Source organism: Quercus robur, chromosome 6, assembly GCF_932294415.1.
Source record: "Quercus robur chromosome 6, dhQueRobu3.1, whole genome shotgun sequence".
Taxonomy (NCBI): Eukaryota; Viridiplantae; Streptophyta; class Magnoliopsida; order Fagales; family Fagaceae; genus Quercus; species Quercus robur.
Genome location: NC_065539.1, coordinates 49,703,788 through 49,714,909, shown reverse-complemented (window position 1 = coordinate 49,714,909; position 11,122 = coordinate 49,703,788). Strand labels below are relative to the sequence as shown.

The window sequence follows — 11,122 nt, the reverse complement described above, 5'->3', positions numbered from 1 at the left end:
GAAAAAGAAAAAAAAGACATATTCAAATCTTTTATGGCATTTAACATCACGTCCTACGAGCCTGTTTTTAGACTGGTTCTAAGAAGTTGAATTGTGGTCCCTCCCCTCCCCCCCCCCCCCACCCCCCACCCCCCCAAAACACTTCTTATTCACTTCTTATTTTAGCCAATTTTTATTATAGTTATTTGGGCTTTTATTTTTTATTTTTTATTTAAGGGTTAAAGATTATGTTTGGGGCCAAGATTTTTTTGAAGTAATGCTATATCCACAATATTTTAACAACAAATTCTAAGTAACAAGTTTTTATTAGTGGATAAAAAAGTGATACTAGTAGTGAATCCATATTAGAACCAGTAACAACTTAATTACCACATATAATTTGTTATAAAAATGTTATGAACATAGCATTACTCTTATTTATCTTGAATCAAATTCTTAGAATTCTGAAGTCAGGGTGTCAATATTTTTTTAGGGTTGACAAAACAAGTTAGTTAGGTTTTTTTTTTTTTTTTTTTTTTTTTGGAATTCAGGGTATTCTTGTGAACTCCCTAACTATAATGTAGAGTCGTCACTGGTAAAAAGTGTACACCTATCATAATCCTCAATCTTTACCCTAGTATTTTTTATCATACCAAATGTCTGTAATTTGAATTCCATTTCCTACTCCCATTATGTATCAATAAAATCATTGTAATGTCATACATAAAATATGTTAAATATATTAGTAACGCGATATGCTAAACCATGTTGTATATCTTAGAGTGGAAGTGGAAGTATAGTATAAGAACAACTAAACACAAGAGTTATGTGGTTCAGTCTTGTTGGCCTACGTTCATGGAGGAAACCCTTAAAGACTATAACTTTATTGTATAAAATTGTAGTATAATTACATGTGTTACAATAAACCATAACATGAATATATATAAGCGACTAAACCCTAGACTACTAGTACAAGTAGGAGTGAGTTTAAACCCATTACATTAAGCTCATATATCTAATATATCACTAACAAAATATATGGTGGTCAGATATCTAGGAATGCCGTTTCAATCCGAAACGTCTAGGTTCATTCTCCTTTTCATTGTAACTATGAGCTACCAAAATGAAAAAATAAAAAATCTGAGGTGACATCAGTGATGATGCGATCCAGCAGAAACTAGGATCCAGAGTGTCCCAAATTAGACCTTCTTATATATATCCAAGTATCCAACCAACCATGTACAAGTACTACACAAAATCCCCGCAGCCCAAAGACCGAGGAGCAGTTTGTGTTTTGTTTTGTGTTTGCTGTTCATAGAAGGAAACGCAAAAGAGAGAATAATAATAATGTCTGGTCCTCAGTGTTGCTCAAACCCACCAACCCTGAACCCAAATGCTGGAGCTGGCCATGTTGAACAGCTTGGTGGTCTCAGCACCTACGTCTCTGGCTCTCCCAACTCCAAGCTTGCCATCCTTCTCATCACTGACGGTTTTGGTACCTACCTACCTACGTACACATTTCTTTCACACTTCACTTCTTTGGCTACTCTATTTTTCACTTCAAACTGTGGTCTCATCTGGGTGTTGGCTTTTGGGTTCTGAGATATTCGGAAATAACTCTTACATACACTGTTATACATATGCATGTTTTTAACTGAAATTGTACTTGTAATCGTACAAGTACGATTTCAGTTGGTTAAAAACACGCATGCGCATGTGTAATAGCCATTGTTTTTTGTTTAATTGAATTATTTATGAATTTTGAGGAAAATTGATTGGCACCTTCAGTTATCCTTGGAATTTCTCTGTTCTAATGAAATGTTACTATGAAAAGAATTTCTGTGAAAACCGGAAAACGTAGGGCATTATAGAAACAAAAGGAGAAAAAAAAAAGGGATTTCGATCAGTGTCAAAGGTTTACATTCTACATTCAGTACTCTCTGATGTTGCTTTGAAAAATGGATATATTTATTGATGATTGGTGTTTTTCTAGTCATTTATGTAAATGTTTTCGCTTTTTATTTTTTTATGCAATATAATATATATGTTTGTTTGTCTGTACCAGCTATAAAATCATCGGCTATGTTAATTTATTAACATTATCATGTTCCATCTTAACAATTTTGAGTTTTTCCTGCAGGATATGAGGCTCCAATTTTGAGGTATGGCTATATCTCATAACCATTCATTTAAACATGGATCCAAATCATATAAAAAAATAAAAAATAAAAAACACATGGACCCACCATTCCTATATGACCAATGACCATAACAAAATGGTGACAAAAGTTGTCGCCCTAGATTTCTCTATATCAATGATGAACTCTTCTAATATTGACTTTCCGGTTTAGATCCCCCAACACACACACACACACACGCATATAGCACTATCAAAAATCTTGATACAACAATTAAAAAAAAATAAAAAAGCTAAATATAAAATGGGTAAATTTTGTGAATAATTTAGTTTACCCCTAAGGCAAAAAGGGAAAAAGAAACATGCATGTAGTGACCGCCACTAAAAAAAAGTTGCTATAGGCAGTTTTTTTTTGGTAGTGATGATCAAATCTATAAAGATTATAAAAAATAAAGATACACGAAACTTGATGACTTTTCTGCTAAAAAGAAAAATGTTTACAAAAAAACATGATAAATAGAATTTGGTAAAGGAAAATGTTACAATTGTGGAAAATACGGTCACTTTAGTAAAGAATGCAAACAAAAAAACTGGTAAATTGAAAAATAAACTTAATATTTTAAATATTGATAACAGTGATAAAAAAGATTTGATTTGGATACTTGAGTCACAATCTTCTGTTTCATTTAATATTGATATTTTAACCTCAAGTGAATCTAATTATTGATCTGCTAGCGAATCATTTGATTCCCCTGATATTATATATATATATATATATATATATAAGATTCAGAGCCATCATTCTAAAATTTAGCTGACTTTATTTGATCAAATATTTGAAATACATTTATTTTTCTTTCATTCTGGAGGCAGATTACAATAGATAATTGTAATTGCCTATTTGAAGCTATATTATGTTATTTTGAATAAGAAGTGCGACTATAAAGATTTTGCCATTAAAATGTGGAGTTGTAATCTACACATGCTTGTTCAAACACACACTTAACATTGTGAGTTTGTGCTTACTTTTCGATTATGGAAACTAATGTTAGCTGTTTTCTATTTTAAAGGAAGCTTGCAGACAAGGTTGCAGCTTCTGGATTTTATGTTGTAGTTCCTGACTTCTTCCATGGAGAACCCTTTGTGCTTGACAATGCTAATAGGCCCATACAAGTTTGGTCGAAGGATCATGGACCGGTTGGTTTTTTATTTTTATACTTCACTGAAAATTGCTTATAATTTTGATTTGCTGATTATAGGGTCTCATTGTGAGTTTAGTATTTTGCATATTAGGTTGTCTGAATATGTGTTTGGATTAAGCTTTGTAACTTCTTTATTGTTATTGTTGAAAGCAATATATGGTTCATACTTCCTAAAATATTGATCTACCTGGATGTGTCCCCCTTTTGTGATCTTAATTGAATTTGTCGACTCTATTATTGCTGTGCCTTGTACTAATTGCTATGCAATTTTCAGTATGCACTAATGGTGTCTAAAGCTCTGTAATTATTGCAACAGGACAAGGGATTTGAGGAAGCAAAGCCAGTAATTGAAGCTTTAAAAAGTAAAGGTGTTTCTGCAGTTGGGGCTGCAGGGTTCTGCTGGGGTGGTGAGTTTTTCTTATTATCTCTTCATTCCCAAACTAGCACCCTATTGAGTTTTATTATAATTAATTTTTTTTTTCATTATTAATTCTAAATTTCTAACATTTTAAATAATGTAGCGTTTTATTGCTTGAGAAGAAAAATACTGACATTTGAACTTTTGTATTCTTCTCAGCCAAGGTTGTGGTTGAGCTTGCAAAAACTGAGCTTATCCAAGCTGCTGTGCTATTACATCCTTCACTTGTCACTCTAGATGATATCAAGGGTATGGATTCATATGCTTAAAAATTCTCAAAACTTGATATTAGTTACACTAGATTGTTAGTTTAAAGATTCAAAACTTCAAGAGTGTCTTTTGAAGCACCTTCGGGAAAGAACTTCTAGCTCTTATCGAACTTTAGCAATTAAGATGTTAGATGTCATTACAAGTACCAGATTTTGTTAGTTACTTTTTTCCCCTTTCTCTTGAGGTTAATGGTTATTTATTTGCTACTGGCATTTTGATATAATAATACATTACCTGGTTCTTAGAAATCACTGCTTTTATCGTACTTAATGGCTGCTTTTTTTTTTTTTTGAGGTTTGGTACAAGTTCAAGAAGAACAAAATCAATGGATTGTCTCATTGTTCTGATCAATATTTGGAATTAATTTCAGGGGTTAAGGTTCCAATTGCAGTACTAGGAGCTGAAATTGACCGAAACTCTCCGCCCGCACTCTTGAAACAGTTTGAAGAGGTCTTAGCTGCTAAATCTGAAGTAAGAAAATCAAATCCTTGTCCTCTTAAAAAAAAAAAAAGGCCTTGGTTATTCATTTTTAAACACTACTTTTCAGCGTTAAGCTGTTAACTAAATTTATATGCCTTTCCCTTTCTAATTATGAAACTTTTTTTTTCTTTTTTTTTCTACTAAGTTTTGGCTAATTCAAGTAATGCTTGATTCTTTTCAGGTGGATGGCTTTGTTAAGATATTTCCGAAAGTTGAACATGGGTGGACAATCAGGTATAGTGTTGAAGATGCGGCAGCTGTGAAGTCTGCTGAGGAGGCTCATCAAAACCTGTTAGAATGGTTTGCTAAGTACGTGAAGTGAAATTGTCAATTTAGATACTTTTGTGTTATGTATTGGCTTTACATTATACAGCTATACTTTAATATGTGGTATGTAAGAATTTGGATGAGTTTATGAATAAATGGTGAATAAAAGTTGCATGCTTTATCTAAAAGTATGGTTGTAGTGAGAGCAAAGTCCCTTTTTCTAGAGAAATTATTTAATAAATCAATTGTATATATTACACTTTCCTCTTGAGTAAATGTGGGTCTCATATGCTAGACACATATAGGTTCACCGTTATGTGAGAAGAAAGTGTAATACACCAGATGCACTGAATAATTTCACTGTTGTCCGATGAATGTTTTCACCTAAGCCATAAAAGTTCTTTGAATGCTTTGTAATGGTTTATATGGTTATCATTACATCATAAATTCGATGATTTCAACTTCAATATCGATGCCTTTGAGCTATCAGCGGTTAAAATGCACTAAAATGGTATACTGGGGGCTTTGAAAATGGAGAAGTTTCTGTAGGGTCTTGCCACACTGTAATGATAACCATAAAAGTGATTGATGTTTGATGCCTTTGAGCTATTAGAGGTTGAGAAAAGTTGAAGAGCTTGTGTCTGAGGCTCTCTATAAATGGCCAAGTTCTTGCCAGGTCTTGTCTCATTGTGGGAGTAATTTTTGCTTCAATTTACATGGCACGTTACAAGTTTTTGTTTGTCTATGTTTTTTTTCTTTAAAAACAAGTGGGGAGTGGGGAGGGAATTTGTTCCTTCATCAGAAAATCGAGCAATCTACGAGCCACAAGATTCTGGGTACATGACATTTTATGGGTCGCTTGATGTTTACATGTAACATGTGCCAAATTATGTTCATGCTATCCTTCCAAATATCGGGATAGAACTTCCACTATGATGATTATTTTTACTTGTTTTAATTCTAAGTATTGATTCGATCATAGGTAGTGTTAATGGCCTGCGTTAAGCATTTCATTTTGTGATTCTTTCAAATTAATGAAACTACATCAACAATTTTTCGTCAATTAGGAAAAGCAAATATTAAGTAATCAATCAATCTATATATATATATATATATATATATATTGATTTTAAGTTACACCTGGTCTGATTTTAAATAATGTTACACCAGTCAATATTTTTTAATTGGATGCGAATTTTGACAAATCTACCATTAGATTACATTATCTTCATATATTCTCCATGCTTACAAAATTTCAAGGTGATCAAAGATTAATAGTCATGTCATCAATCAATTGTTTAAATTCAAGTTTTTGTAATTTAAAATAATGCAAAAAAGATGAGTTTACGGATTAAATGGTAAATAACATCCAATTGACATGAAAATTGGTATAAATGTAAAAACATATAGAACATGTAATTCAAAGGTGGAATTTTCAAAATATGAATTCTATAACAAGTTATTGGATGATGTAACACTGTTTAGATTTACACTAAGTGTAACTTGAAATTTTAATACTCTCAAACATTTGGAAAGAACAATATTAGACTAGGTACACACTGTAACTCATATAATAATATAAAACCCAGGCGTAGCACACAAGTAGCTAATTTGACATTGTCACTTAATATACTTCGCAAACCAGTCCAACAGATTCTGATGGGCCTCCTCAGCAGACTTCACAGCTACTTCATCTTCATCTTCGTACCTAGTTGTCCACCCATGAATGACTTTTGGAAATATCTTAACATAGAAATCCACCTGAAAAGAATCAAACATTATTTGATTGCTATCAAATGGAAAAACTAGGAAAACATTAGAGAAGATAACACCAAAATAGATTGATTGCATGAACAAACTATAGCCTCAATATGGAAGATTGGCCTAAGTTAATTAAAAGGCATTTAAAGGAAAAGGCAAGATCACCATGATCAATATCTGTTTATTGTTTAAAATAATTTGATAACACTAACTAGCCAAAACCAAAGATTCTATGATCACATCATCAAAACCAAAGCCAAAGATCCATCACCCAATGCAAAAATTGGGAGAACATGGGAAAAAGTTACACCAATATGGATTGATTGCCGACTGCTAATTGCTGAGAAATCTATAGCCCTAGTAAGAAAAGATTGACCTAAGTTAAGGTGTTTCAAGGACAAGATGATGAAACACCATGATGAAAATTTATTTGTTTGATTGAAAAGATTTGAAACACGCCAGCCAAAATGGGTATTTACCCCTAATTTGAAAACTATGTAGCAAAATGCCCCTATTTTTTGAACTCGATTTTAACAAAATCAAGTTATAGGTGGAACTTGACATTAGTAAAATTTAAGTGGAATTAATGTCGAGTTCTACTTAAAAATATATATAGAATTCGATTTTGAGGATATTAAGTTTTACACTGAACTTGATTTTGTTAAAATCGAGTTCCTTAACAAGGGCATTTTACTAAGCCTCAAAACATAGGCATTTTGCTACATAGTTTTCAAATTAGGGATAAATACCCATTTTCCCCTACTTAGCCGGCCCCAACCTATATGTTTATGACAAAAGCCCAGCTCAAAGATGCCACGGTTAACATTAGTAATCAAAATGCCAAGAAAAGACCAAAGAAGAAGTCATGATATAACAGAGGATAAGGCAAAAGATTCATGTAACCAATTTCATTTTTTGAAAATTTTTTGTTACATAGAAGAAAGACCTAATCAAGCATTTAAGTGCAGTTAGGTTGCCAAAAATTGTAATTTATCAAGCCAAAAATCTTATCCCAATATAGGAGGGATCTAGAGATATGGCATGAGCATGCTTCAGCAAGCACTTGGCCACATAACACAAGACTAGTGTGGGTGTACACTTTGCTACCATTCACTCTTTCATCTAGAAAACCAAGAAAAATACTCTTGAGATGAAACTAATGCTAAAAGTATGAAATTTAGGCTAAAAGGATCATAGTTATGTTTCAAATATTCCAATACGTAAAAAATTAAATGTAGCCAGTCAAACCTCAATAGAAGAATGATGAATCAACATTATTACCAAAATATTATTACTTATTATCTAAGAAGAAGAAAAAATCATAACCAGAAAAGGTTGAGATATATAATAAAATAATGTAACAGCTAAGCACTATAAAGAAGCATATAAAAATGGATATAAAAAATTAAAAATAAAACTAGACAAGGATTTGATCTTCCTACCTTAGATTGAGAAGTTAAGGCCTCATCATATTGTTTTAAGAGTTCGGGTGGAGCAAAGTTGTCGATCTCAGCTCCTAGTACTGCAATGGGAACCTTTACACCTGAAATCAATCTCCAAATACCAGTTAACTATGACACAAAATTGTTAATTTTTTTTCTTCCTTATACTTGTACTCTTACTAGAAAATAAATAAATTTAGCAAGTCCTGGTCTGCAAGCAACTTGAAGGTCGAAAAAAAAATATTGGAACAAGAATTGATTTCCAACATCCAGGGAAAATGCAAAATTATGACAGAGAAGGAGTTTAGTAAGATTAAATCATTGTAAATCTGCATGCTAAAAGCAAACAAATATACTTTGACCTCAAGAAAAAGGAAAGAAGGAAACTTATAAAGTCAAGTACTTGTGATTACTAGTTACTTCCAATATTTTAATTGCTAGAGTATACTAAGAGCTAGAAGTTTTTTCTTGAAAGTTCTTCAAAAAACACTTTTACACTCCGAAATTGCAAACTAACAATCTAGTGAAACTAATATAAAGCTCTTGAAAAAGTTATACAATGGGATCCATTCAAATCCATACCCTTGATATCATCCACTGTTACCCCTGCAGGATGTAATATCACTGCAGCTTGGATAAGTTCAACTTTTGAAAGTTCAACCACAACCTTACCTGAGAAGTGAGAAGAATGTAAAATTTCAAATGTCAGCATTTTTTTCAAGCAATAAAATGCTGTATAAAGATACTCAAAAAGAAAGAAAAGAAGAATTAATAGAGAAAAAACTCACCACCCCAGCAAAAGCCTGCAGCCCCAACTGAAGAAGCACCTTCACTTTTCAAAGTTTCAATTATTGGCTTTGCCTCCTCAAATCCTTTATCCTATAGAAATAATTATGATACTATTAGTGCAAACTGAAAATTGCATAGCAATTAGTAGAAAACTACAATATTAGGGTCAGTGGGTCACCAATTTTAACCAAGGTCGCAAAAGGTGGACACAGCCAGCTAGTTCAATAATTTATGAAGTATGAACTATTTGTTACTTACAGCAATAACAATAAAGCAATTGTGCAGCTGAATTCACACATAAATTCAGACAGCCTAATATGCAAAATACCCAAACTCCACAATGGAGGCCTTTAGAATATAATCTCAAATGAAAATGTAGCAATACATTTAAGTTTCACAAAAGGGTCACTGTGACAAAAACATTTTCTTTTTGATAAGTAAAAAACAAACTTATAAACAATTTCCAGGAAAAAATTAAAATTTATAACCGACCGTTCCATGATCCTTCAACCAAACTTCTAGAGGATTATTAGCAATATCTTCGAGCACAAAGGGTTCTCGTATGAAGTCAGGAACTACCACATAATATCCAGCAGCTGAAACCTTGTCTGCAAGCTTCCTTTTATATATAAAGCAGCTAACATTAGTTTCAGAAGCTAAAAAAAGCACAAACTCACAATGTTGATTATTTGTGAGTGTCTCTATGAACATGCATGATAGATCACAACTTCAACTTTTTGGTGGGAAAACCCTGGTTGTTGCACTTATTATTCAAAACAGCCTAATATAGCTTTGAATAGACAATTACACGTATGTTATTTCTGTTATACTCTGCTTCTTAAATGAAAGAAAAATGTAAGTAATTGAAAGTGACCACTATTTGACCAAGTTGAGCCAGCTAAGTTTCAGAGTGTTGGGTCTGAATTTTAACTAATATATATGCCACCTAAACGAAAAGTCACAATGTAAGTTACGCATTACAGAATGACTTGTTAAAAAAGCCTAATCTGATGGACTACGCAAAATTCATAAACTAAACAAAGAAAAGAGAGAGAATTAAGCATACCTCAACTTTGGAGCTTCGTATCCTGCAGGAAAAATCAAACTTAATAAGTTGGAACATGATAGTGGTAATGAATCAATTAACATAGCCAATAATTGCTCAACAAGAATTTCACCACTTCCACATTAATTTTCGATACCCAACCAAGGCCAGAACAGAAAAATAGTATAAAAACAATAAATAAGTAAGCAATTTTTTTTTTTTTTACGTAAATGCCTAAAAGAAATTTGCGTGTGACTAAAAGTCTCTGATAAATTTTATCCAACAAAAAAGTCTCTAATAAATTATATGGGCGAGGGTTCAGATTTCGGAGAGAAACATTTTCCTATTATTACCGTATGATCTCGGTAACACTCCAATCATTAGAAAAATAGTACTCATTTTTCGAAGCAACATACAGCATACAGATTAATGAAGATAAAATATGAACCTCTGATACTAAATAGAAATCCTTTTTTTTTTTTTTTTTTTTTGGGTTCTCTACTTCTCTCTAGAATTTCCAAGGATCAGGAATTTCGAAGGCCCCTATGTTATCACAGAATTTCCAAGGATCAGGAACTTCCATTTCTGAATGATTACTGGAGGTGCTAATCAATTTACCTCCAGATTCATGTATATATAACCCAATTATTCATTAACCATAAAAGTCAACGCCCAGGTTACAGTTTGGAGTGAAAAACCAATAACTTTTCACAAAATATTTTACAGCTACTTACTGAGTTGACAAATTCTTAATAGTAGATTATAAAATGATGTATGTAATGGATCCATACTAAAACTAATAAAAACCCAACAGTTGTGAAATTTGTTGCCTAGGAAAAAAAGTGAGTAAAGAAGCCAAGTATCAAAGAAACGTGTAAATACCAAAGACGTCAGAGATGAGAATGATGGCATGCTTGGCATTAGGTGAGCCAGTGACATAGGTGCTGAGACCACAGAGTTGTTCAACATGGCCAGCTCCAGCGCTTGGGTCTAAAGTTGGTGGGTTAGAGCAGCACTGATGTCCTGCCATTCTTCTTCTTATTTGATCAGCAGAGCAGCACAGACAGTCAAACACAAACACTCTCCACAATCTTTTGAGGTTGTGAGGTTTTTGTAAAGAAATAAGGGTTGATAATGGATATTTGTGGTCTAAGTCGCCGTTTTGTAAATTTCAATTATTTTATAGTGGATCTGTTTTACCTTAAGAATAGTTAGGTTAAATTATTTTCAGGTTTTTTACCGGTTTGGTTTTCCTGGGTCATTATATCTTTGTGTTACTTATTTTCTACTGCTTTACATGATATAATATATTTGTGTTAACTTAGATCTGAA

The 11,122-nt window shown here is 32.6% G+C and overlaps 2 protein-coding genes across 3 annotated transcripts; one reads left to right on the top strand and one right to left on the bottom strand.

Moving 5' to 3' along the window:
• The first annotated feature begins 1,213 nt into the window (after positions 1-1,213).
• On the top strand, positions 1,214-4,941 carry LOC126689274 (endo-1,3;1,4-beta-D-glucanase-like). The gene is made up of 7 exons (XM_050384414.1): positions 1,214-1,474; positions 2,120-2,141; positions 3,187-3,313; positions 3,635-3,725; positions 3,896-3,985; positions 4,377-4,477; positions 4,668-4,941. The coding sequence occupies exons 1-7, from the start codon at positions 1,327-1,329 to the stop codon at positions 4,806-4,808; spliced, it is 720 nt and encodes a 239-aa protein (XP_050240371.1). The 5' UTR covers positions 1,214-1,326; the 3' UTR covers positions 4,809-4,941.
• Positions 4,942-6,185: 1,244 nt separating this feature from the next.
• On the bottom strand, positions 6,186-10,911 carry LOC126689271 (endo-1,3;1,4-beta-D-glucanase-like). 2 transcript variants are annotated; one of them, XM_050384411.1, is made up of 7 exons: positions 10,673-10,911; positions 9,812-9,833; positions 9,238-9,364; positions 8,745-8,835; positions 8,539-8,628; positions 7,957-8,057; positions 6,186-6,514 (listed from the first exon to the last, which is right to left on the bottom strand). In XM_050384411.1, exons 1-7 carry the CDS (start codon positions 10,818-10,820, stop codon positions 6,374-6,376), a joined length of 720 nt encoding a protein of 239 aa, XP_050240368.1. In that variant the 5' UTR covers positions 10,821-10,911; the 3' UTR covers positions 6,186-6,373. The 2 variants fall into 2 exon arrangements, with proteins under 2 accessions (XP_050240368.1, XP_050240369.1); XM_050384412.1 differs by lacking the exon at positions 10,673-10,911 and adding an exon at positions 10,144-10,575.
• Between the last annotated feature and the right edge of the window lie 211 nt (positions 10,912-11,122).

Bases quoted from the DNA above. Each gene is read 5' to 3' on its own strand.
- LOC126689274 (XM_050384414.1), top strand. From the start codon at position 1,327: ATGTCTGGTCCTCAGTGTTGCTCAAACCCACCAACCCTGAACCCAAAT. The intron at 3,314-3,634 runs GTTGGTTTTTTA...TTATTGCAACAG, and splicing joins GGTCGAAGGATCATGGACCG to GACAAGGGATTTGAGGAAGC. The intron at 3,726-3,895 runs GTGAGTTTTTCT...TATTCTTCTCAG, and splicing joins TGCAGGGTTCTGCTGGGGTG to CCAAGGTTGTGGTTGAGCTT.
- LOC126689271 (XM_050384411.1), bottom strand. From the start codon at position 10,820: ATGGCAGGACATCAGTGCTGCTCTAACCCACCAACTTTAGACCCAAGC. The intron at 8,629-8,744 runs GTGAGTTTTTTC...CTCACTTCTCAG, and splicing joins TGCAGGCTTTTGCTGGGGTG to GTAAGGTTGTGGTTGAACTT. The intron at 8,058-8,538 runs GTATGGATTTGA...GATTGATTTCAG, and splicing joins AACAGTGGATGATATCAAGG to GTGTAAAGGTTCCCATTGCA.